The sequence below is a fragment of the Protopterus annectens genome, chromosome 15.part0 (genome assembly GCF_019279795.1).
Source record: "Protopterus annectens isolate FY-2018-M chromosome 15.part0, PAN1.0, whole genome shotgun sequence".
Classification (NCBI taxonomy): Eukaryota; Metazoa; Chordata; order Ceratodontiformes; family Protopteridae; genus Protopterus; species Protopterus annectens.
In genome coordinates, this window is record NC_056749.1 from 467,078,935 (window position 1) to 467,100,727 (window position 21,793).

A 21,793-nucleotide genomic window follows, 5' to 3' on the forward strand; every position below is an offset into this window, starting at 1 on the left:
AACTGTGTGAAGATTCTAAAATGTATTCTCAGGTACAACTGATTATAGATATATTCACAAAATCTTATGCAAAACAATTTGGCTCCACAAAAGTGGTTAGAAGTTGTCTTAGTGACATCCCGGTAACTTCAGATACTGGAATCAAATTAGATTACACTGAAAAAGAACTGGACAAATTAACTCCAAACAAAGCATAGGGAGGAGACAGAATTAGCAACAATGACCAGAGAAAACTTCAGTAAGAACTTATGGTACCATTATATCTACTGTTCACTAGGTCATATAATTATGGGGAGATTCCTCAAGATTGGAGACATGCCCTTATTAAACCTGTATTTAAGGGAAAGGGGAGTAGGACAAACCCAGAGTCATATAGACCCTTAAGTCTGCTTTCATGTTGTGGAAAAATAATGGAGAAGGTAATATTGGATAAGTTATTTTTAGAATTGGATAAGCTGGGACTTGAAACCATATATCAGCATGCATATGTTGAGAATAGATTGATTACCATCTGTAAGATGATGTTCTATAACAATATAATAGCTATGAATGAAAAATTGTGCTGTGATTAATTTATATAGATTTAACTTCAGAATTTGATAGGGTCATACACAAAACACTGATCAATAAATTAGAACAAGTAGGTATTGATGTACTCTTGATAAGATCGATAGCTGCATGGCTTACAGATAGGACATGGCAATTATCATACAGCCACTGGACATGTGAAATTCTTGGTTATAGTCAGGGTGTCCCACAGGGTTCTATCCTAGACCCTTTTTTGTTTAGATTGCATCTTTTAGACCTAACTTTTTCATCTGAGGTATTCTACAGTCTATATGCAGATGGTCTGAAATTGGGTGAACTGATTACATGTGTTACAGGTAAGGCATGTCTGAAAAATAACTTGAGTAAATTGACCATTTGGGCAGAGGAGAATAATATTCTAAAAAATACATCATAAACTAAACATATGAGATTTGTGAGACATAAATTGAAAGGTGAATATTTAATACAACACACACTGATTGAAACCGTAGACTCATTTTAGGAGTTAGGTATATGGGTAGATCCAGGTAGGAGTTTTTCTAATCATATGTTCTAGATTAAATCCATTGGAAGATGGCCTAGAAAGTGATTTATTAAACCTAAAAAATAGACTATTAGATAGAGGTTATAAAACTGATGAGGTTAATCAGTATATCAGTGAAGTATACGATTTACATGACACCAAAGGCCTACCATATTTTGGCCCATTACAAAATATTATTAAAACCAATGAACTAATGGTGCCATCAAATGTGAAATTTTCAACTTGTTATACAACAGACCTTTTTGAGGTCAAGAAAATTATTGGTAAGCATTGGGATATATTAAAGGCAGATGAACACATCCATCAGATTGTTGGTGAAAAACCCTCTTTTTTGTATAAGAATAAAAGTAATCTGAAAAGGCTTTTATGTTATCCTAAGAAGGATAAACCTCCTATTAATCCAGGCCATACAAAACAATGTGGACATTGTAATTTCTGTACTTATATTGATAGTAATACAGAATTCCACCACCCAGATAATGGTAAAACATTTTACTTCAAAGTTGATGCCAATTGTATGACTGCTAATGTTGTTTATTTAGCAGTATGCAAATTATGCTCATCATTCTATGTGGGGAAAACAAATCGCCCACTACGTGACAGAATAAGGGAACACATTTATAGCATTAGAAAAAATAATATGCAAAAAGCGTTAGCTAAGCACACTTTTTTAAATAACATTTAAATAACATTCACCATGAATTCTTGTTCAGGGTATTAGAAGTAATTGTGCCTGATATGAGAGGAGGAAATATTGTATCATGTACTGAAGAAAAGGAGAATAATTGGATTACTTTGTTAAAAGCAGATAGAGGTTCAGGATTGAATGACAAAGTATCAATAAAACCTACACTCAGGCAACGTAGACATATAAAATAATTCAAGAAATCCATGTATATAGGCTTTAAATAGATATAAATAGATATATTTTTATGTATATGTATCTTTTAGCCTTTTTTATTGATGCAATTTTATATTAGAGATACATATACATACATACAGTTTAGTTTTAGTATTTAACATATATTTAAACACTAATTTAAAGTTTATTATATGTAGATAGTATATCTTTCATATATTTATATTTATTTTTAGTTTGCATGTGCATTTACCCAGTTTATGAATTACGCATATATCTTATATTTAACTTATGTTTGTTAGAGTAGATAGGAAATAATTTTATGTATTTTTAAAGTTCTATCTATGCATTTTATTCATGCATCACCCTTTTAATTTTAGAAAGGAGTTAATTGGTATGTTTTAATGATTGATTGATTTGAATGAATTGAATGTTTTATTTTAGTATTTAAGCACTTTGTATAACAGAATGGTATTTGCTCTGATGAAGCTATTACATAGCGAAAGCGCTTATCAACTATTATAATAAACTGTTCAGTCATAAATATTTTGAAAATTGGTCCTTACTTTGCTCTTGATTTACGTATATATTTTTAAAATCTCACTTGTTTAAACAAGAGCATTTGCCTTTGTGAGCAGCATTCTCTGGTTATTTGACATTTACTGGTTTAGATATGTTAAGAACAGCCTGGAAACCTATTATGGGAACAAGTGTTTTGGTATATTGGCAAGCTAGAAGGGTATTAATGCCTGTACTTGAAATATTTGTATGTATTTATGTAAAGTACTTGCTAAACATGGCGAGTTTTATACATATGTTTTTAGAACCTAAATAACAACTGCTATTTGTATAGGGAAAAGGTGGTTCAGAGCTATAAACAAGTATATATATGCATTAATGTACTCACTTAAACATGATATGTTTTTCTCATACATTTAACTAGAATTACATAGATAAACTGCTTAAAATGTCAGACATTTTGCTGATATTACAAACCCATAGCTATATTTGTAAAGCACTCATTGTCTCCTATTTTAACAATTTAAGTTAAGATCTGTATTTCTAGCCTGACTGAAATAGTAACTTTTTTATTAGCAATGTATATCTACTAAACTGGTAACAAAGAACTTAAGTCATTCATAAAATTATGTAACATTTCACTTTACTATGAGAACATTATCCCAACAAAATTGACCTGCTTATCTCCTAAAATGTCTACTCTTGTAGGATGATGGCCTGACAGCTCTGCTGCAACAAACAAGTGCAACCTTGCTGCTTGATGATATGAGGCATAATATCTTGCTAGTCCTCCTTGTCCCTCTCTTTTTCCTGGAAGCCTGGATACCCCTGGTCTCTCAAGCACTTCTGCTCAGAAAGTCTCACATACCATCAGTCTGCATAGTCTTTTGGAACTACCCTCTAGAGCTGTTATCTCCTCTAATGCTTAGTGGGCATAATGCCATGAATACTGTTTACATGAAACAGTGGAGCTGCACCTTGAGAAAGGTTAGCCAATCAGTTCATCTTTGCTAACCCACTGCATATTAATTAGATCAGTCTGACTGGGGCCATTCCTCCCCTCATCCTTCTGTCCTAGAACCATTCTCCCTGTCTATCAGGGATCCCTTCCAGGCAGTTCTACTTCTTGTTCCCTTAGAAAAACATCAGCCTGACTCTTGGGGCTGCTGTTTACTGTTTAACTTCTCTCTGTTGCTCTTCAGTAGAATGGCTCTGTTAAGAGAATCCACAGGTGGACTACCCCTCAATCTAAGATTTTCATTTATTGATTTATAATAAAATAGATCTTAATTTACTACAGTGTGTCTAGTGGCACAGATACTAAACAATAAAATGAGGCAAAATGCAAGTATAGTGAGATTGGGCTAGCCAAGATGGGAAGAGAAAAGCAAAAGGGGAAAACAGAGAGAAAGATGGGGCAAAACATAGGGATGTTACTCTGAAATACACACACACACACACACACATATATACATATATATATATATATATATATATATATATATATATATATATATATATTGAATCATTAAGTTGATTCCAAACATAAGACAGGATAAATCATCCTTAAGATAAAAAATATTTTGCACTCTTATGGAGTCATATTTATTGAAATATAATCCTTGAATTTTGTTAAATTACGTATTTTAAATGGCTTACTATGGTGAGGTCGAACCAGACCCCATCGAATGATGGGATCATCGACCCACATCCGTGAAAATGACAATGTCGAATTCCGACATTGTTGAAATACGACTCAACTTCGACCTCGAAATGGGCTTCAACATGGGTCAAGATAGGGGTGAGATTCGTACTTAGACAATGTCGGGTTTGACATTGTCACCATTCGCCCTCAGGACTTCGACTGAAGTGGGTTCAACCAAACACACTTTAACCTTACCATAGTAAACCATTTTAAATAACCTTTTCCCAGTATCTTGAACTAGATGCATTTTAGTCCTACTAACTTGCAGTTGTCTGCTTCAATTTTTAAACCTTAAAGTAACATTTACATGGAAGTAGTAGATGACAACACCAACAGGAAATATTACATCTTTATTTTTATGATCAGTGACGAATTTTTGGTTATTCCTGAGTTTGGCCTGCTGCAGTCTTTTAGTTTAGGCCTTGTTAATGTGCCTGTGTGAGCACACTTATCTGACTTTCTTCTTTGGGATGGAAAATACAAAATATAGTACATTAAGTAGGACCTTCATCTCAAACCTGAAGTCTTTAAAATAGGAAGGCTTAGCAATGCATCATGTGAGACCATTGTTAAGTAATGCCATTAATATGATGATTGGCTATTACACATTCTAGTCATACAAAAGAGGGATTCCAACTGACTTACTAAATGTGAACTTCACCTACTAATAATTACTGAAATAATGTGTTTTTTTTTTTTTCAAAGTATAAGAAAAGGGGTACTACTGAATCTAGTGGACACAGCCACCCTAACTTATGTAATCATAATCCAAGGTGTACAACTCCTGGGAAAAAGGCAAAACAGCTCTGAGTGTAAAGTATCATTTTGAAAATTATCAGCAAGGATGAGTTAATAAGCCGGTGCTGAAACACTAGTGCACTCTGGAATTACTCCAGAAGACACTTTAAAATTATATCTTCCTGAATTGTACCTGGACACACTGCATAAACAAAAACTTGGAGAGGGAGAACCGTGTAGTCGCAGTGGACATCTCTTAATATGCATAGATCAGATGGATGGACATTTTTCCTTTCCTAACTATGATGTACTACAAATGTCTGCAACATGGTTTTAAGGGTAGTGTGAAAGTTCTCTACAAGCCTGTAGTGTTATGTGTGGTATGATATCGGACATTTCTGCACCGGACCAGTTTTTCTTCAGACTTCGTCTAATATTAATAAATACAAATGGTCAGTCATCATTTTTGTCTGAATTATATTCAGAAGAAAATTCTTTGCATGGCATCTGCCACCTTGTCTGCCTGTATCTGACTATCTGTTGACATAATCTACTATGCATAAAATCAATAACCTTTTCTGAGGAACCAGAGGTAGTCAAAGGTCTTAGAGCATCCGTTCTATCTTCTGAAATACAAGAAGAAGCCCTTTTGTCCACACCATAAAAAAGTATGGCTACACAATTGTTCAGAGTAGGACAATCACCACTTCTTCAAGGATCTTTTCAGCATTATAAGCGATGCCTGCCTACTTTTTATGTCATGCGTTTATACCATGTTGACACTTTGTTTATGTTTCCCTTATACTTCTTAATAAGAATGAATGGGCACTGAAACATTTTGGTTAATTCCCAGTACCAGTCTGCTTTTGCAGAGGTCTACTAATGATGTGCCCTAATTTCTGGCAATTCCATCATTTATTTCCTTTTCCAGTAAAACCTTTATGGGGTCTTTAAAACATCCACATATTTGGAAAACATAAGGACACTGGCTTCCCTGATATTTATTTTCATCTGCCAAAGCTGACCACTCCTTCTCTAAGCAAGCTTGTTTCTGGAACAGTAATGTTAGAGTTCTGCATTGATATGCAGATCTGGGATCTTGCTGTCCTAGCTAGAGTTTCAGCTTAGTATGTTAGTTGCTGAAAAATCTCTCCCAGGGTATTACATTTTAAGTCATTTCAGAATTGCTAGATTGAAATGTTTTCTAGAAACATTTTGCCATTCCAGCACAGATTTCATTAAACCTGCCATGTTCACAAAGCTTTGTTTTTTTATGACCTAAGTGTAAGACTCAAACTTTTTAAAACACAGCAGCTTTTAAGTACTGTTTTGTAGTGATCATGTCACAGTGCATCTAGGACTTAAGTATCAGGGGTAACTAGAAGCTTCATAATTAGTCTTCCAATGCAATTTAGCCAGTTCTCATACCTTCACCTTGACATGCAGCCACTGATTACGGATGCTGCTCTCCTCCTGCAGCTCAGGTTGTTCCCTGGCCGTTTACATGATTATGCACTACATGAAATATATCTGGATTCATTCAAATCGACGTCGCATGCAGCCCAGATATATTGTATATGGACTCTAAAACATACGACTACATCATATCAGGTCTGGAATTTTTACACTTGTCTTGAAAGGCTGGTAATGAAAAATCCCTTGCTACCTTGTTCCGTTATACATTCTGTAAGCAAATTTATATACTAGTCTCCTGGATACTGATAATTAGTTTTGTGGTCCATTTCTTTTTTAGCACAGCTTCTTTAATAATTTATTTAGGTCCTCTGTTCTTTTGAGATAGAACAGCTTTGACCCAGCTAACAAACTATTGTACAATTAAAACTATCTCCAGCATGTTTTATGAGCTGTTTATAAAATCACCCCCACAGCTATAATGCTGTGTATGTTGGGAAAAGGTCTCATGTAGTAATAATTTATTCCTTGTTAAACTTAAACAACTTTCTTGCATTCTCCAGTGTTAATGCTACTTTTAACCGAAAGAGATTTTAGAAACTAAAACACATCACTATATCTACATATAAACATGAGTAACCGATAACCCAAACAGCGTTTGAATTAAAACTATAAAAAAATAAAAAACGCTGGACCAGATGGTTAAACAAACCTTTAACTTAGTTTGAGTGCTTTCATTCCTCTTAGTAGTAGAACTTCATCAGAAACATGGCAGCCATTTTGTTACAAGGTTTAAATAACCTCAAAGGTGCCAAAACTCTAAGCATTTAAAGGTACATACGATCCAAAAAATTTGCAAACTTATAAAAGTGTTACACATACCAAAAACAGCAGAATAAAAACCTGATGTTAAAAATACTAATCAATACATTTAATAAATTAAATATCAAAATGTTAAGATATTGTTATAAATATTTAAAAAAATCAAGCAAATGAAATCAGATGAAATACAGTCAGATAAAATAATTATACTTTGGCAGCTTTGATTTTTAACATAGGCTTGATAGAAATAACATCATTAATAGTGGGTTACAGGTGTTAAGTAACAGTTACCAGAACATTTCTCTTTGTTCAAGAATTACTTTCTAGGCACCCCATCTATTACTAGGTATAAATTTTTCAAGAATACTTAATGCAATCTTTTTAAAATCATAACATATAACTCAGGGTTTATATAAGTTATTAGGTGCAAAGCCCTTTATTGATTGCATAGTTGTGTTGGTAAATTCTATTCTGCAAAGGTCCTACTGTCTTGCAGACATAAAATACCAGGCAAGGGGAACAAAATGCAATTTATACTATCCCCTTAGTACTACAATTATAATGTTCCTTCACTGAAAGCAATCTGGGGTAGCCAGACACTGAGAAATATGTCCCCTGTAAAACATATCCACATTGCTTACACATCCCACAACATTTCAAACCCCAATTCTTATTTGGTACATTTTGTATATCATGTTTTTTTCTAAAATAGCCTTTAAATAATTACTGCTATTGTACACAGATTTTGGCTGCTGTCCCAACCAGTCAAGCAGCCCAAAAGTACCAAATACTGTCTTCCAGTGACATTCAATAACTTTTTTAGAGAAGAAATGTCTGTATTATATTGAATAACAAAAACCTGAGTTGAATCAGTATTATCAGTATGGGAGAACTCAGTAAGGGACCATTTTCTGTCTATCTTCAAGAATCCAGTTTTTGACATCCCCCAACAATAACAAGGGGTACACATGATCAATGAACAAAGTGGAGAGTTTACCAATCTCTTGTTTAAACAGCAAATCATCTGAAATCAACCTACTGAGTCTAATAAGCTGTCCTTTAACAATATTTATTTTTTTCCACCAAGGGTGCTGACTGGGAAAGTGTAAAAAGGAATTTGAAATAAGTTTCTTTTCTAAATAACCTAGACTCATTCCTCCCTTCAGATAAATTTTTGTATAGAGTAATGTCTAAGTACTTTATCAAACTATCAGTGGTCTGATAGGAAAAGTACAAGTAACCTTTGACCTTGGAAAAGAGGGGTAAAACAAATACTTTTGTAGTTTCCCAATATTATAAAACCATGTTTGCAAAAACAAGGACCAAAGCTGTCTTCATCGCAACACCCCTGTGTTGCTTATAGTATTTCCCCTCAAAAATGCAAATAATTGTACTACTAAGGGGTAGTATACATTGCCTGGCATTTTTGTCAGCAAGACAGTAGGACCTTTGCAGAATAGAATTTACCAACACAGCTATGCTATCAGTAAAGGGTTTGTGGCTAGTGCCTTATATAAACACTCAATTATATGTCATGATTTTAAAAAGTTTACTTTAGGTATTCTTGAAAAAGTTACACCTTGTAATAGAGGGGGTGCCTTGGAAGTAATTCTTGAACAGAGAAGTGTTCTGACAACTGTTACTTAATGCCTGTAATCCACTAGGCATTAATGATGTTATTTTCATCAAGCCTATCTTAAAAAATAAAAGCTGTCAAAGTATAACTGCTTTAACTGACTGTGCTTCATCTGATTAAATTTGCTTGATTTTTTAAATATTTGTAACAATATCTTAACATTTTAATATTTAATTTATTAAATGCATTGATTATTATTTTTAACATTAGGGTTTTTATTGTGATTTTTTTGAGTGTATGTACCTTCAAATGCTTAGAGTTTTGGTGCCTTTGAGGCTATTTAAAACTTGTAACAAAATGGCTGCCATATTTCTGATTAAGTTCTGCTACGAAGAGGAACAAAAACACTCAAACTGTTCATTAAAGGTTCATTTAAGCATCTGGTTCAGTTTATTTTTTACATATAAACATGAATATGATGAGATAATACACTCAGTGCATACTCCATTATAACAGATTTCTTGTTGAACATAAGTGTTGCAGACAAGAGCATGTTTCAGATTCTGTAAACATGGAGGCAATCAAATTAAAGCAAGTTATTTTCTCAAGGTTAATATACTTTGTGCATTTTTATCTCATTTATAATTAAATGTATGATTTATGACATTATCATACATTAAAACATCATAAATCTTACTGAAACTGACTTGCATTTGTGTTGTTTTTTCCCTTTGTAGGCATTGATCCTGGATTTGCATTGCTGGTCTCCTTATCTGTCTTTGTGTCAATTCTTGTCATTATTGGACTGACTTACTTGATAAGGTAATATCTGTTTGCTACATTTTACAAAATATATTAAACATTTTTCATGAGATAAGATTTGTTATCATGTTTGTGTGCACTCTCTCTGGATGATGAAAAGCATTTCCTTTTAGCCCACTGATAAAACTGCAATGTGTGAGAAATGTGCCTACAGCTTTTTTTCCTTTTCAAAAGTCTCACAATGAGTCTAAAGATAATTATAGTTCTGTGAAACTTATTTTTTAACTCTGTAATATGAGTTAATTACAATGAAATAAATGATTGTTAAGCTTAAGTAAATGTAAGTGGCATATCTGCAGTCACGGTACAGTATGTAATAGCTAAATCTCCAAGTCTTTTTGGACTGGGACAGCGTTCTTCAGTTTTGGATTACTAATCCTGTGAAAAATGCCCAAATACTGTAAAACCAGATAGCATAATTGGCACAGCCATTTGGTTCTGCAGTAAGTTTAGAAGTTGTATTGCAGTGAACACTAAAAGAAACACTACCATTGTTTGTGTAAATATCTATACATCAAATAATTATTTCAATAAAAGCATTTTCTTTTGAATATATTTAAATTCAGGGGGAAAATAATTTCAGTGTATTCATATCCACATGTGGGATACATTTAAGTTTGCATTTATATCAAAACTAGATCTTTCATTTTTTGCTGTAGTGAAATACAAATCTGAAACAGCTTCACATTTCTGTACTCTAACATTGTATTCTGTTTAAACCTGAATAAATTCCAAAACCACTAAATGTAGATCTGTTCAGATACAGTCTGAAGAGACTTTAATTGCAAATGTAAGATTTGTTAATGTAATGTGGGCCTTCATTAGCTCTGGTTGTTCTTGCTTTAAACATCAACAACAGACTGTTGTGCTATGGTATAGTTAAGGTTTTATTTCTAGGCATCTGTTCATGACACACCTGTTATGTTCTGTTCTTGTGGAATCAAATGCAGCTTGTCAATAACCAGACCACACTGAATGTTTAGTTTACTTATTCTGAATACGGCTGGTGCAGGCATACTCTATGAATCATATCAGGATATAAATGTATAAACTCTAATTTGCAAATTTCACATCATCCAAATTTATTTGTCATTTTGGATCTTGCTGAATATGTAAACCATAAGGAACCACTGGAGCAATATTTTTGCTAATAGAGTAAGCCTCTCCCGTCATCTCGGTGTGGGGGAATGCACAGCCATATCCCCCTCTGTAAAAACTGCAACTTTGAGGTTGCATGTCTGTGAGGAAGATGGGTAATCTTTGTTAAGATATATTTTTGTTTAAGTAAAGGGAATTAGGTGGAGGCACAGTCATTGGCTTGAGGAAACAAGGAGGACTGATTCCCTACAGAAATATTTTCCTGTAATTTTATTTTACAGAAATGTTGACTTGATAAGGCATATTTGAGAATTTTGGATTTGAAGATAAAGCACTGCATTGGTTGCTGTGAATCCTTTCTGAATTTCTCACTCTGTAGTAAATGGGTATCATTGAAATTGAGACATATTTATTTCTTTAATAAAAAACAAACTGGCTCCAAGGATATATGGTAAACCCTCCAAAAAAGTAACACTGGAAAAGCAAAAGTAGGATAAACTGACTGCTAAATAATCCAAGGAACTTGTTTATTTAAAAAGGTTAGTGCTTTTACAATCAAGTTACTGCTTCATCAGACCATTAATAAAACAACGGCATATTGCAATATTTAAAACAAAAGCAACCTATCATAGACAGGCTGAACATCATAATAAACCAATCAAAATATGGTTGATCATAAAAAATCACCCAATCCCCAAAGTGTACAACACAGCCTATCAGCTTACATTGATGCATTATTACAACCAGTCTGAAGTATAATACGTTTGTCCAATCAGTTGTCATCAAAGATTCTATGTCCTGTTAACATATAATACAACCCATCCAGTAATCATCTGTACGGAAAAATACTTCTCTGTATAAAACAGTAAAAATGCAGATAAAATCAATGGACATAATGACAAGGCTGTACAAAATATTTAGCATTAACACAATAGTAACAGTATCCTATGGAGTGGTTGCAAATATTCTAGAGACATAATCTCAAACACTTCACAAACCACTATACAATCTTTTCACATAACAGTGATCATTACCTTCAACAGTCCTAATGCTTCAAGAATGTTGGATAACAGTGTCATGATAATTAGGCTATACATATTTATAGATTATACATTTAAGATCAAAGTAAATATAGTGGAAAGGAACAGAAAACAAATATAGCCTATCAAATGAGATAAATAAGTCAATCTACCTATCAGAACACTGTTTACCTATTCACTAGGAGACATCTGACTATCCAATCAAAAATACGTCTAGTTGACAATGTACTTCAAAGAAAAAAATATCACAGGCACTTTACAAGTCACTATGACATATTTTCACATAATAATAAACATTATCTTTTCACAGGATAGTAAACATTATCTGCAACAAACCTAATGCTCTAGGAGTATTGAATAACTATGCCATGATGATTACAATGCAAATGTTTATACATTGTGCATTATTAAAAATTCTCTAAGATGTAGTTTGTGCTTCCCTATGAATAGGCAGAGTACTGAAGTAGACAATCATAATGTAGGTAAATGCTTAAAATGTAGTCTTTGTGAATATATTAACATTAGCAATTGTTTCATTCATCCTGATACAGGACAGAGATTTACGTTTAAATTGTTGGCCAACTGTGAGACGTGTCATATAGTATATTTGGCACACTGTACAGTCTGATCATCATTTTATGTTGGTGAAACTAACAAGAGTTTTAAAGAGTGGAGAAGGGAACATATATATATATATATATATATATATATATATATATATATATATATATATATATATGGTTCTACCTGACTTCGTCGACAGCGCAGAAGACCGACATCGGAATCCGGAGCTCCAGAAGATCGAAAGTGAAGAAGACCGACGCGAATCGCGAGTGGCAGAACATCGACAATGCAGAAGACCGACACGACGGATGACAACACCAACGCCGAGGATGCCGACATGGGGAAAGGCTGTGTGAGTATGCGGTAGTGACGGACGTTAGGGTGCGAGGCAGGTAAGTGTGGAGATTGACGGTCTGTGGGGATAGGGGTGGGTTAAGTGAGTTAGGGTTAGGGAGCGATAGGGGTGGGTTAAGTGAGTTAGGGTTAGTGAGCGATAGGGGTGGGTTAAGTGAGTTAGGGTTAGGGAGCGATAGGGCGGGTTAAGTGAGTTAGGGTTAGGGAGCGGGTAGGTAAGTGTGCGATAGTGACGGACCTTAGGGTTAGGGTAAGGTTTAGTGTGGGCTTGTAAGGATTTTGGTGTGCTTGTGTTGTGTGTGTGGTTTGTGGAATGGGGATGTGTTTTGTTTTTAATAATTGTTATTGTGGTGTGTGCAGTGTATGGGGTTTCGTGTTTGTGTACCGTCGGTTATTTCGTTGTCGGTTATGTGTGGTTTCGTGTTTATGGACTGTCGAATATGTGGTGTCGGTGATGTGGTTGTCGGTGTTGTGTGGTTTCGGCTATGTCAGGTAGAACCATATATATATATATATATATATATATATATATATCATATCAGAACTCATGATACTGTTATTGCCCTAATGAAACATGTAGTTGAATATCCCTCTCACAATTTAAAATTTTTATTGATAGAAAATATTCAGGAAAATGCTTGTCTGGGTGATTTTAAAAAACATTACAGAAAAATCTGAAGTCAGATGGATTATTAGATTAAGAGCTGATAGGGGAGCTGGATTAAATGGTAATGTGTCCTTTAAAGCAGTTTTAAAAGCACGCAGTTTACAGAGGTGAACCAATGCCATGTGTCCGTTATGTAGCTAGTTGAGTTGCCTGTGTTCTTGGGAGACACTTTATTATATGGTTTATATATATTACACAAGTTTTATTTTTGAGTATATTGAGGTGTTTCCATCACTAATATATGTCCATAGTTAATAAGGCAATGTAGTGTGGTTGATATGACACACTTATCAAACGATATGTCAGTCGAATATATCACTGCGATCTAGCTGTGGATGTAATGCCCCTTGCCATGGCAAGATCCATGGATCAAAGGCTCATCCTTGACCACCTCCTTTTTACCTGGCTAATCCCAAAAGATGAGTTACTCTGGCTTATTTCCCAGACTGGCACACAAAGGCTGGCAGGCACTCTTGCCAATCTGTGCCTAAATCATTTGAGATGCAAGCTGTGATGGTGCTTCCCTTGCCCTAACCTGACTATAATCCAACTCCTGCTGGTTCTATGGGTTCCTCATCACTACGGTTGTAGCTAATGCCCTTTCACCTGACCTGTGCATTCTCCCAAACACATACCTCAAAGAGCTATCATCATCAGTTTGGGATTACAGGACTATGTCTCCCAGTTAATGGTATCCATGATATTCTTTACTTACACTGCAACTCTTGCCAGAATGGGAAACATCTCTTTGACCTCCTGTAATTGGTGAACCAGTCATAAAAATCACTGCAGTACCTGCCAGCCAGCTCTTTCAGAGTCTAAGCTTCTACTGGAATACAGAATGTTTGGGTCACCACTAGGGATTCATCCACACCTAACTAACAATATTTAACAGGTAACACACAGACATCTATATTATTTTTCGTTGCAGTACAGTTAATTCAGATAGCTGGTTTCCCCATGTGTCTTCAATACCCTTGTTGTTGTGTCTTTCGGCTTTTCCCGGTTGGGGGTCGCCAAAGTGGAACTCTAGTCCGCTAATGATTGGTAGTTGATTTTTATGTGCCGAGTTACCAGCTCTGACGCACAACCTTCAACGAAGGTACACCCATTCACGCATGTCTCCACGTGGAAGATGCTCTAGCTGAGAATCGAACCGGACAGCGTCTTACTGTGAGGTGACAACGCTACCGCAGCACCACCACCTCGGGATGTGTCCTCAATACCCTACATCTCAGAAATAACATCCTCATTTATATTAAAGCCAAATACATGATTGCCTGAGAATGCTGTGTTGTTTTGAGGAATTTTTCCCTTCCCTAAATTTGTGAGACAATGTAGTTGGCATGCACAAGCTTCTTAGGATCATAGAAGATTACTAGGCTATCAACCTGGAGGTCATTTCAAGCCTAGTCATTTCATTTCAATGTAATACCATAGAAATCCTAGTAAATACCCAAGACTGACTTTAGCACTGACAGCCCATGTCCAGGAGGGTTGTGGGTGCTATCCCTGGTAGGAATTTATGGTGCCCCATCCACTCGTCCAGGTTTCTCTTGAACAGTGTCATAAAGGTGCACTGTTTCACATGAACTGGTAGCCTATTCCAAAGATGCAGCAGTCGCTGGGAGACAAACGTGTCCCTTCAGCATGTCCTATTTTAGTCACAGGTGATATTTAGGTCCCTGTAATAGGTAGCTCTTGTCCAGTTTGATTTACAGATATGCAGCAAGTTCATTAGGTTTGGATCTGAGATTGCTCTGTAAGCCAGGCACAAGTCTCCTCTAAAAAGGCTATACGATGCAGATTATAGTGACAGGGACTTTAGTTTATGTAAGGCACATGCTGGAGTCCCTTGATCGTCTTTGTTAGAAACCTCTAAGGTCTTTCCAGTTGCTGCAGATACTTTGTATGGTATATGCCAGACAGGGGTTATACTCAATTATGGGCTGGATTAGTGTGGAACATAGAAGAGTTATAACCTTCTTTGCTATAGAGATGATGCCTTTACTAATCAAGTGTGCTATGTAGAAAGTCTTTCTTACTACAGTAGACACATGGTGGTCGAAGTTAATACTGACATCATTTGGGGATTCAGTGATTGCATCCAGTTTGCAGTTGTCCGCAAACTTGATCAGCCACAAGCCCTTAGTTTTGACCTGAACTTCTGAGAAGTATATACCAAACAGTATGGGGCCCAGCACTGCCCTGTGGCACCTCACTGGTGACAGGTCTGCTGGTTGATATGGAGTCTCCCACTTTGATAGTGTGTGTCCAGTTTGTGAGCCAGTTGGCAAATCATCTTGCAACAAAGGGGTTTACATTTAGTTTGCTAACTAACGCTCAAGTGTGAGATTGTGTCAAATGCCTTTGCCAAGTCCAGTTATGCTGTGTGCACAGATTTGCCCTGGTCACATTTTTGGAGAAATCCATCAGATTTAACAGGCAGGCTCTGCCCTTGATGAAGATGAAGTGTGTTGCATCTAGGGTTTGGAGTGTCTTATGTCTTTATTTATGAGGTCCATAATGATACATTCATTCCATGGCTTTACAGATGAGGCTGATCAGGCTTACAGGTCTGTAATTCCCTTGGTTTGTTGCTAGGCCACCACTGTGGAAGGGAATAACTGTTGCTGTTCTCCATTCCACAGGAACAAAGCCTTTGGTTAGACAATGACTGAAAAGGGTACTTAATAGTGATGCTAGATCATGTTTTAGCCTGTTTAAAACACAGCCTGGGATGCCGTCTGGTCCCACAGAGGCAGTGTTTTTTGCCTTGGACAAGGCTTTGATGACCTGTTCATCAGATATGCAGGGTGATGGGGGTGTTTGGGGGAAGGTTTGTGATAAGTTTGGAGGAGATAAGGGAGTGATAGTTTCACCACACCTATCCACTAACAGGTTTGCTATCTTTGTGGGCAGAGTGTGTGACACTGTTGGTCACTAGTTCTGTACATGCTTGGGTCCTACCTTTCAGGCTACATATGTAGCTGTAAAAGGCCTTATCGCTATCCTTGGCTGTGTTTGCTAAGTTTTTCTCAAAGGAGCCCTTAGAGGAATTGACAAGTTCTCTTATTTGCCTGGTGAGGCTGAGGAGGGTGCTTTTCCATTGTTGGGGCCTCACCTTTGTTTTCTTAGAGAGCAACTTTTTGCATTTATTGTAAAGTTGTTGATGTTGGATGTCCACCACGGTGGCTTGTTTTTACTTGGGGCTCTACTTTGATTCTTTCTGGTACAGCCAGATCTGTACACTTATGCAAGTGATTGTACAAGGCTTTAGTGTAAGCTTCTGTGTAGTTACCATTTCCAGCTGGGGGTGAGGCTTGGAATGCATTTATACCTTCACCTAGGAGGGTATAGTTTGTTTTGGTGAAGTTTTTTAGTCTGCTTTCTCCCTTTGTGAGTTCTGGTGTTAATGTTAGCACAAAGGTGACCGATTTGTGGTCAGATTTAACTAATGAGGGTCCAAGTGTTATGGCAGTGCATCTGTTTGACATGTTACTGAGGACCAAATTTAGTATATTTGTTCCACTTGTCAGGGTATGAACAATTTGTCCCAGGGCATATGACTTAACAAAGTCAAGGAACTTTTGCATTAACAAGTTTAGGCTAGCGTAGGTTTCCCAGTTGATGCTGGGATAACTGAAATCTCCATAACCAGAGTGTTCAGTAATACTGGATTGTCTCCAGTTTGGTCAAGTAGGCATCGTGTGCATCATGACCCATGGAGGAGGATCTATAATGGGCTATGACATCAATAGGGGTCTTACCCACCGTAACCTGAACTTGGAATAACTCCATGGAGTTGTCCAGTCTAACTAGACAGGAAGTAAATTTATCTCTAATATAGATAGAAACACCACCTCCTTTGGTTCTCACATGTTTGTTTTGTGGTCTGAAGGTGTGGAAGGAATTGTAGCCTTGCAAGGCTGGGGTACTCTCTGAGGCTTTGAACAAGGTTTCTGACTGCACAGACATCTGCATCTTCCAGTGCGAGGAACATAACTGCCTAGGACACATACTCAGAGACCTCAATCATGTGTCTCTTTCCCATAGTCCAGTGAGGTACATCTCAGGTCGTTTACTCCAACATGAACTATGACAAAATCATAATGGTACTTGTTGCTGAGACACCTGTGTGCATGCGTGATCTGACGAATCCTGCACCGGTCAGGCAGTTGACTGTGATTTTCTCCTTGTCTAACCAGGTGAGTGGGACATCTGTGTGTCTCACTATGGAGTCTCCAATGGCAAGAAAATGTGTTTTTTGTGTGTTACTCCTTACGGGCTTGGTAGGTGAGACACTGGTGTTACTATGTGTCAAGGGTACTGTGGGAACTGCGCGAGTTGCAGCAGTCTTGTGTTTTGGAGATCTCTGTTGTTTTGGTAAGTTTTTTTGAGAGCTTATTTATTTATTCATTGTTTGTTTGATCACCAGCATGCACTAGTACAAGACTCTTTTTGATCACAACCCAGGCTATGAGACAATACACAGTACAAATCACATTAACTGAGATTAAACCTAATGTGTACAAATAAAGTCATAACAGTTGACAATGACAGAATAAACAGTAGAAAGAAGATACAAGGAGCATAAGTCCATATACAGTATTTACATGATGTTTGGGAAATGATGGCTACAGAGGACTTGCTCTCTGCAAAAAGTACTTGTTTCCAGCTGTCATGTTACTTTGTATGTAACAGGCATGTTTCAAGGATTTGTGTGTGAGGAAGAACATCTCAAATTAATATAATCGAGCAATAATATAACCAACTTCAGCAATAATATTCAGCAAGGTAACCAAGCCCAAAAGAACACTTCACAATAAACACTTTTGTCTTTATTGCTTAGGACTTCTTCATAAAAAAACAGCCATATTGTCCCCAACATTTTTTTAAATGAAACCAAATCATGCCACATTATAAGATCTAACAATCAAAACAAACAAGAAACAATCATTGCATAAAAACAATGTTAAGTGCAAAAATATAAAACTATAAAATCCCTTCAATCAATGAAATAAATATAGCTCATCATAAAAAATATTGTTTTATATGACATGCTTATGCAACATCAGATCAGTGGTGATGAATATGGATATCTGTTTAGCAAAGACCTCATGATACCAATGATTGTTGAAGTCCCTAAGATATATAAAGACATTAATATTCCACCACTAATACCTACAGTGTAGCTGATGCCAATACCTCTAAAATCTACTGTATAGCTAAATGTTTAGATTTCTGTCTTAAGAAAGAAATAGAAATATTAGATCATATATGTAAGGACTCATGGGATTTCTTAAAGAAATGCAGTACCATTGAAAATATAATTTTAACAATTGATGTTAAAGACCTATTTACAGTAATTCCACATGTAATAGGTCTGGATGGTTTACAGATTTCTTAACACATGGGAGATATAATACACAGGATAAAATTAATGTCTATTTTAATTGCATGGAAATTGTACTCAAAAATAATTTCATATACTTCAAGGGACAATATTTCCATCAAAAAACAGGTGTAGTCATGGGTGCAGCTTATAGTCTAATGTATGGTAATATAATGACAGAATGGAAAAGACGGTTTATTTTCAAAAGTCCATATTTTTCATCCATTAGGTTATATACTAGATATCTGGATGACAGTTTTATAATACGGTCTGGCAAAGAAACTGATACTGGTCCTTTCATTAATTATATCAATAATCAGATTTTTTGACCTTTACTTATAACATTGGATTGGATTCCATACCTTACCTTGATATATACTTATTACCAAAGATTTTAACAACATACTATATTCTAAGATATATAGGAAATGTACTTATTCAAATTTGTTTCTGCATTTCCATAGCAGCCATCCATTTCATCAGAAACAAGCTGTAGTTAAAGGCCAAATGGTCAGGGTGGCCAGAATTAATACTACAAGGATTTAAAAAATCCAAATCACTGAGAGATATGTTTCTAAACAGAGAATATCCTCTCCCTCTGGTTTTAATTTCTCCAAGTCTTTTGGGTTTCTAATACCATGATGGGAATGGACCCCATTCCTAAGTGAAAGTATGATTAAAGTTCATGAAATTAGTATTGTTTCAATCTTTGATGTTAGCCAAAAGTGCTATTCGCAGCACTCGCAGTGTGCCCAGTAATGACAACTACTGCAGTTCGTATGGAGTTACATGTATTGGTAACGTATCCAAGTATGATTGTAGATTTTTTTTTATAAGACCTGTTGCCTCTGCTACTACTGGAACTGTCTGGATATCCTTGTTCCACAATGACATGATTTCTGCCTCCAAATCCTGATATTTTATGGCTTTGTCTCTCTCTGTACATAAGACAATATATTCACTGGGTGTAGCAGTTTCAATTATCAATGCTACTTTTGTCTTCTTTTCATGGACTACTATATCTGGTTTTCTTGCATCTATTTTTTGAACTCTTGGTAGTGGATAATCCCATGTGATATAAATTCCATTTTCTATGATGCTTTGTGGCTCACATTTCCAATGTTTTTCAGCCACTTCAATACCATAATGTTTGCACAATCCCCAATGCGACAGTCTTACAACCTTATTATGCCTTTCAGTATAAGTCCTGCCATAGTATATCACAACCAGCAACAAGGTGTACAACTGTTTACAAAACATACATTTGTCTGATTTTCCCACATGTTCAATGGACTTTGTAAAACAACATGTATGTAGGCCACTATCTTGGGCCACCAATATTAACCTTTCATCTTTTGGTTTGAATTTGCCTCTCCTTAACCATTCCTGCATTTGATCCTGATCAACATGAGGTCATTCCAGGAGTTTTCTATACTTGCAACTATATTTATGCATTTTTCACATTTCTTTCCTTCTCATATGATCCTTCATCTTATATTCTCACTCTTGTTTTTTGGCACATTAACTTGCTGCCTCTTTTTTTTGTACTTCTGGTTTGATTTCCACTCTCGTTTGAGGCCGAGATGCCAATTCTAGACTTAGAAGGCAAGTCATCTTAGATTTATTCTCATGTTTCAAAACTGCCACTATGTTTGGGTCTTGTGAGGTCAGCAGATATATATGCAGCCCCATGACTGCAGATCTAGGTCATTGAGATACTCTGACATGTATGGGAAGTGGTCTGTTCCAGAGATGGGGCAGCCTCTGGGAGACAAACCCATCTCTCCAGCTGGTTTTGTTGATGTTGCATATTAGATAGGTCTAAATCTAATACGAAACATCAACAAAACCTGCTGGAGAGACAGGCTTGTCTCACACAGGATGCCCCATCTCTGGAACAGACTTCCCATACATGTCAGAGTACCCCACTGACCCTCTTCAAGCGCAACCTTGATGAATGGATGGGAAACCACAAATTTGTCCCAGGGGTTTCACTCTTGTCCCTCATTGACAGACGCGACAGGTACTGAATGAAGTTTCTTTTTTTTTTGGGGAATAAACTCTTGGCTAGGCTTGTAAGAACCCTATGGCCATTAGCCCAGTAATCCCCTATGATCCTATACATGTAATCAGTTTCAAGGAGGCCCATACTTCCTTTGGAAAGGGGAACATGTAATCTTGGTATGCACTGATGTTTATAAATCATTTGATGAGCATGAAGCATCCTTCTTGTTTTCCTGTCTAATCTATCCAACACCTTTTGGGGCAAGTCAATCACTCCAAAGCTGTTACATTAGGACAGGAAGAGCAAATTGGTTTATAGCTTGAATTTTGTTCCTAGATGTCAATGCTGTTTTCAGGATTAATTTAAGACTTCTAAAATATTCCTTACTAAGTTTTATTCACATTTGTACATGTTTTATTGTTGATCCTTCATCAATTCCCAAATATTTATAAACTCCCTCTTGCTCAAGTTCTTTTATATCACATTATTGTCCCAAACCGATGTTTTCTTGCTTTTAAGGTTGCTTTTGCACATTTATCAGGACCAAATGACATTCTTATATCATCTGAAAAAGTTTTGACTACTTGCAGTTGTGCTTTCAGTTCCTTATCTGATGAACTATACAGTTTTAAATCATTGACAAAGAGAAGATGACAAGTCTTTATACCTTGTTGCTTTCTGGGAGCCAAATTATGGCCATGGCCTAAGCTGTTAAGAGGACAACTTAATGGTTAAGGGCAAGGCAAAAGAGCAACGGTGACAGAGAGTCACCCTGAAATATCCCCCTTTGGATTTTTATCCCTGGAATAATAATTTTCCTTTATCATGGCTTAACTGCAAAGTGGTTTGTCACTGTTTCATGGTCACTGTGATATAATTTATCAGATAAGGTTATCTTACACATTTTAAGCACTCTTTTATCAATGAATGTGGGATACTGTCAAATGCTTTTTTGTGGTCGATCCATACCATACTTAGATTCTTCCCCTTTTTACAGTTCTCCACTATGACTTTATTTAACAACAAATGATCCTTTGTTCCATATGACTTTCTTTTATTGTCCTTTTGTTCTATTGCCATAATTTAGTTTTCTTCTAAATGACTATAAACTCTGTCCACATCG

The 21,793-nt window shown here is 36.1% G+C and overlaps 1 protein-coding gene across 1 annotated transcript in view; it reads left to right on the top strand.

The window, feature by feature from the left end:
• The window catches only part of GUCY2F (guanylate cyclase 2F, retinal), a 571,373-nt gene that overhangs the window by 138,783 nt on the left and 410,797 nt on the right, over window positions 1-21,793 (top strand). The window contains exon 4 of the mRNA XM_044057284.1: window positions 9,463-9,547. Coding sequence (XP_043913219.1) covers window positions 9,463-9,547 — 85 coding nt within the window. The remainder of the gene's footprint in view (window positions 1-9,462; window positions 9,548-21,793) is intronic.